This window comes from Hevea brasiliensis, chromosome 2 (genome assembly GCF_030052815.1).
Source record: "Hevea brasiliensis isolate MT/VB/25A 57/8 chromosome 2, ASM3005281v1, whole genome shotgun sequence".
Classification (NCBI taxonomy): Eukaryota; Viridiplantae; Streptophyta; class Magnoliopsida; order Malpighiales; family Euphorbiaceae; genus Hevea; species Hevea brasiliensis.
This window is the reverse complement of record NC_079494.1, coordinates 7,385,465-7,390,931: the sequence shown is the minus strand read 5'-3', so window position 1 is coordinate 7,390,931 and position 5,467 is coordinate 7,385,465. Positions and strand designations below refer to the sequence as shown.

General features: G+C 34.1%; 1 protein-coding gene across 1 annotated transcript; it reads right to left on the bottom strand.

Moving 5' to 3' along the window:
- Positions 1–2,304: 2,304 nt before the first annotated feature.
- LOC110667578 (cytochrome P450 81Q32) lies at positions 2,305–4,230 on the bottom strand. The gene is made up of 2 exons (XM_021828461.2): positions 3,303–4,230; positions 2,305–3,127 (listed from the first exon to the last, which is right to left on the bottom strand). Exons 1-2 carry the CDS (start codon positions 4,197–4,199, stop codon positions 2,516–2,518), a joined length of 1,509 nt encoding a protein of 502 aa, XP_021684153.2. The 5' UTR covers positions 4,200–4,230; the 3' UTR covers positions 2,305–2,515.
- Between the last annotated feature and the right edge of the window lie 1,237 nt (positions 4,231–5,467).

Here is a 5,467-nt window from a genome sequence, read left to right as displayed (position 1 = left end):
TTTAATTATGTAAATTACTATTCGGTTCGGTTCTGTTTAACCGATTTTTTTTCTCTTCAAAACCGAATCGAACCGAAATAACCGAAATTTTTATAATGTAAAATCGAATTGAACCGATTAAATTTTAAAACTGAACTGATTGAACCGAATTGACTCTGTTCGGTTCGATTTTTTGATTTGAACCGAACTCTGCTCAACCCTAAAAAGAACACCATGAATTAGCAATGCAGACCATGCGAATAATTTTCAATTTCAAACCAAAACAAAAAGAAAATTAGCAAGCCATAATATATATATATATATAAAAAAGGTGAATGCCATCAAAGTTCCATAAGACTAAGAACAAGGGAAATAAAAAACCCATAAGATCAAGACAATAAAAAACACTGAAAAATAAAAAACTATAACACCAAGAGAACTTCAAATCTTATAACCTACACATAAAATTCTCAATTGCCTAACACAAAAACAAATCAATAACTATGCAACAAAACCCATATAACCAACAACGAAAAAAAATGAGAAATAACAAGCAACTGTTGTAATTGCTGGTTGCTGACACTGGTGAGAATAGCTAGTGCTATTCTTATTGTCTGTCGTAGTTGGATATTTGTGAGAGGCTTTGCAAAAGGCAAATTCACTCATCACAGCAATGTGGAAGTCCCTTGGCCTTCCGAATTGATGAACAATGGATGGGTTTTAGAGGCGATAACAAAGAAGATGGGTCTTATTGCAATGTTGGGGTAACATAGAAGCAAATATTGTGCTCTTCATGTAATCAACAAAGAAAGCCGGATGGCATTGGGTTTTCTTCACTCGACATGGCTCCTTGAACGAAGATTTAAAGGAAGATTTGGAGTAGGATAGAGACATAGGATTTGGAGAGGAAGCAGAGGGATAATTGGTGAAGGAGAAGAATATCATGGTTGCGCAAAAGAGAAGAGAGGCACTGTAGGTGAGGGGGCAATTTAGTCTATTTTTTTTTTCCTTTAAGGAGAAGTGAAATTAGGTTAATATAATAACCGGCGTAAAGGGATATTTTTTGAAATAAAATTAATGTTGAGAGACGAAAATGAAAAAGCTATTAAAGTTGAGGAAGGTGAATAAAAATTACCCAATATTTTAATTAAAGCTCCAAAATGCCTTTACTAATAATTCTTCAACCAAATTAAAAATTTCCATCTATTTTCTTAGTAAGCAAATAGAAAATTACAACCCACACTTGCCATTCACCATTGCCTCCTCAGTTTTCATTGAAAATCACAGGGCAACAAAGCAACAATGCATATCAAATTTTTTCATATTTTATCAATGAGATAGTAACCTACACTTATTTTGAACTATATGATCACTGTAGAATCCGAGAGAGAATTCTGGCAAGTTGAACTATTTTTCACCACTGCCCAGTCGAGCACAACTCAACAACTCCAATTTGTTGATGGGATACACACCAAGTTCTACAACCAAAAAAATCCCGATTCTCCTTCTCATCCACACTGCAAGCTTCTCCTTCAGACTCTAAATCCAATCCCTAATCATCAATTTTTGAGAGCTACTACCCTCCCATTCATCTAGATGCTATTGCTACACCTCCCATATTAGAGGAGGAAAAAAAATATGTCAAGTGGATCTCTGCTTAATGTTTGACTAGGAGTCTGCTTTTAAGAAGTAAAGTTATTGTTGTTAGGCATCCTAAAATCATCAACATTCGAATTATTGGAAGACATTTGATCCCATGAAATCATTCTTCTATAAAAAGCACTTGATGGAAAAGTTGTTATGCATGGTTTGTGGCATTTTGAAAATCTCCAAATGCATCATCTCTTGCACTAGTCTTACCAGTTTTACTTCCCGAATTAAAGAACCAAATGGGTCCCTGTTTCCACCCATTCCATCTCTAGCATATGATAGTTTTTATTTGTGATTTCTACTGTTGTATTGTCAATATTGGTTCTTCCCTTCAAGTGCACTTTATATTGTAAAAGGCTGTCATGTAATGCCCATCTCTCGTTTGATGAAACACATGAGAAGTGGAATGCACATAGAAAAGGGGATAGGGACAAAGAGGGGGAAAGAGAAGAAATTGTGATTGAGTTTTTTCTTTAATAATATAGTTTTTGAATAATATGAAAATAATAATTTATTTTTAAGAATATATTGGTCATTTCTCAAGCAATTAATAGAAGTTTAATGGAAAATTTGACAGAAGAACGTTTAATTCGGCAAAATCAAAATTTAGGGACTAAATCATTAACTTTTAAAAATACAAGGACGAAAGTGTTAAATATGACATAATCCAAGGACTGAAAGTAATTTACCCATATATATATATTATTGTAAAATAATTACATGAGAAGGGATAGTCCAAATGGTTTGCTGGCATAATGTGGAGTGCTTGGTCCTGGAAGATCACATAAGTGTAGAAAATAAAAGAAAATTAATTTGAACAACAATGATTGTGGTACAATCATTTTTTGATCATAGTCACTTTTAGAAAAAGGCAATTATGCACTAATTATATCTTCTCCAGCACATTAATCATAGACTCACGTGCTTTGCATAAGGCTTCCAATGGCTGTGGTTTGGGTACAGTAAACCTTATCCCTTCAAACATATCCACTACGTCTTCATTGGTTCTCTCCCACTCAAAGCATTGTATTAATGAAGCCAAGGCCAAGCTAATCACTCTATTTGCTAGTCCAGATCCAGGACATGCCCTCCTCCCCAAACCAAATGGAATCAATTTATGAGCCTCATCCTCTAAATCTTCAAATCTCTCTGGCTTAAAACTTGTTGGGTCCTCCCATACCTTAGGATCCATATGAACAGCCCAAGCATTGACTATCAACATTGTGCCTTGTGGTACATGATAACCCTTAATAATGCAATCTTTTGATGGTGCATGGGGAATTAGAAGTGGTCCTACTGTCTTGAATCGCATTGACTCTTTTATGATGCTTTGTAGGTATGGCAAATTGGGATAATCAGACTCGTCTACTAATCGATCTTGACCAATAGCTTGTCTTATCTCGGCTTCAGCCTTCTTTAGCACCTCGGGATGGTTAAGTAGAAGCGACATAGTCCATTCCATTGTGGCTACTGTTGTATCTGCTGCGACTATAATTGACTACATGAATAAATAACACGTTATTGTACTAAATCTAACAAATGGATGATTACCCTTTACATACATTAATGTCTTTAGAGTACTATGAATAGTTAATTAAAAAACTATGAGAAATAATTAAATTATTGCTATACGCTAAATGATGTGGCTTCCCAAAAATGGAGAAAACGCATACCAGTATGAGGCTTTTGATGAATTCATCAGAATAGTTCTGAGGTTCAGATTCTTGTAAAGATAACATGTTATCGATCATTGTCTTAGTCCTTCCTTGTCCTTGTGTGCAAGAATTTTTATGATTTCGATGCTCATCTATCAAACCTTGGGCAAATTCATCTAATTCTTTTTGCAATCTCAGCATCCTTTTCTTTATTCCTTGGAAATCAATCCATTGTAAGAATGGTAAAAAATCCCCTGGATTTGATGAACCATTCATTTCAAAAATCTCACTTATAATATCACGAATGTGCTTAGACTCCTCTCCAAAATAACGCTTCCCTGAAATCCTTCTCATTATAATGTTAAAAGAAAGTTCTGATAGCTTCGACTTCATCTCCACTTTCTTGAAACTTGTACTCGAACTTTTGAATAGATCTTTAAGCAAGATTCTAACTTCTTGTTCTCTATTGCTCAGGCACATCGTGATGCTATTCATTGAGAAAATTTCACATGCAGCAATGCGACGGAGGTTGCGCCAATGTCGGCCATAAGGAGCAGCCATTATTGTGGTGTAGTTATTATTTAGTATTTCACCAACTAGTAGTCGAGGCCTATTAGCTAAGATAATGTCATTTTTATTGAAGCAATCATCAAGTAAGGTTGGGGATGATATGATGAGAACATTTCGGAAACCAAACTTAAGGGATATGATTGGACCATATTGATTTGATAAGTTTTGCAAAGTTTTATGAAGAGGGTTTTTTAGGAGATGCATATGGCCAATTATGGGGAGTGCAGGAGGGCTAGGTGGGAGGTTTTTTGGGCTAGCTTGTTTCAATAAAAATATCTTTGAGAGGAGAAAGATTAAAGAAATGATAGAAATGATGTAAAACCATATTTCATCCATATTGGACATATGATTTTTTGATTTGCTTTTAGAGGGGTGGGGGGTGGGTGTATATATATATATATATATATGCATATATATCAGCATTATAGGCCTTTTCTATTGAAGTTTCTTGCAATTTGTAACCCATCTCTCATGCATGTTTGACACTTGTATGAAGATTCTTTCAAATTTTCACAGATGCATGCATATTCATCACTTTGTAACTCAAGCATTCAAGAATTCATCGCATGCAGCTCATGCGTGAAATATTAATGGATTTTTGTTATAGCGAAAAAAGTTTGGAAATAAGAAAGATTAAGGAAAGGACGAATATGAATTAAGACCATATCTCATCCATAAGGCATATTATATTTATGTTTCTATGAGCTATGTTAGGTGTATTTATGTATGTATATGAATGAGGAATATAGGTCCTTTTTCTTAAAGTGCCTTGAAACTTGTAAATTATCTCTTGTGCATGTTAGACACTTGTGTGAAGATTCTTCAACATCTTAAAAGATGCATGCATGTTCATCACTTATGCATGAAAGAATTCGCCACATGTTGATTCTTTCATACAAGTGCATGCATATTCACCACTTGTAACTCATTTGGTAGAGAATTTCTACATATAGCTCATGCATGAAATATTAATGCATATTTGTTCATTGAAAAGAACTTCAAGAGAAGAAAGACAAAGGAAGGGAAAGATATATCTCATATGTCTATAAAAATATATGCTAATTTGATGTTTCTACAAGGTATCTGAGGTATATTTGTGCATGTACATGCAAGGACATACTTAATATTATAGATCGTTTTTGTTGAAGTTTCTCGAAATTTTGCAAACTCATCTCTCATGCATGTTTGACATTATATGGAGATTCTTTCATATCTTTAATAATGCATACATGCTCATCACTTATAACTTATGCATGAAAGAATTTACCACATGTAGATTATTCAATATCTTCAAAGATGCATATACGTTCACCACTTGCAACCCATGCATAAAAGAATTCGTAATATGTAGCTTGTGCATGAAAGATTAGTACATTTTTATTTCAATGAAAAGAGCTTCAAGAAAATAAAGATCAAGGAAAAGACAAACATAAAGTAGATTCATATCTCATGCACATTCACATGTTGGTGTTTGTTTTTATGAGCTATTTATGGTGTATTTATGTATGTATCTAAACTAGAATCCTAGATCCTTTTAGCTAAAGTGTCCTGAAACTTGCATGTTCATCACTTGTAACTCATGCATGAAAGAATTTGCCACATGTAAACTCTCA

Bases quoted from the DNA above. Each gene is read 5' to 3' on its own strand.
- LOC110667578 (XM_021828461.2), bottom strand. From the start codon at position 4,199: ATGTCCAATATGGATGAAATATGGTTTTACATCATTTCTATCATTTCT. The intron at 3,128-3,302 runs GTATGCGTTTTC...TTATTCATGTAG, and splicing joins TCATCAAAAGCCTCATACTG to TCAATTATAGTCGCAGCAGA.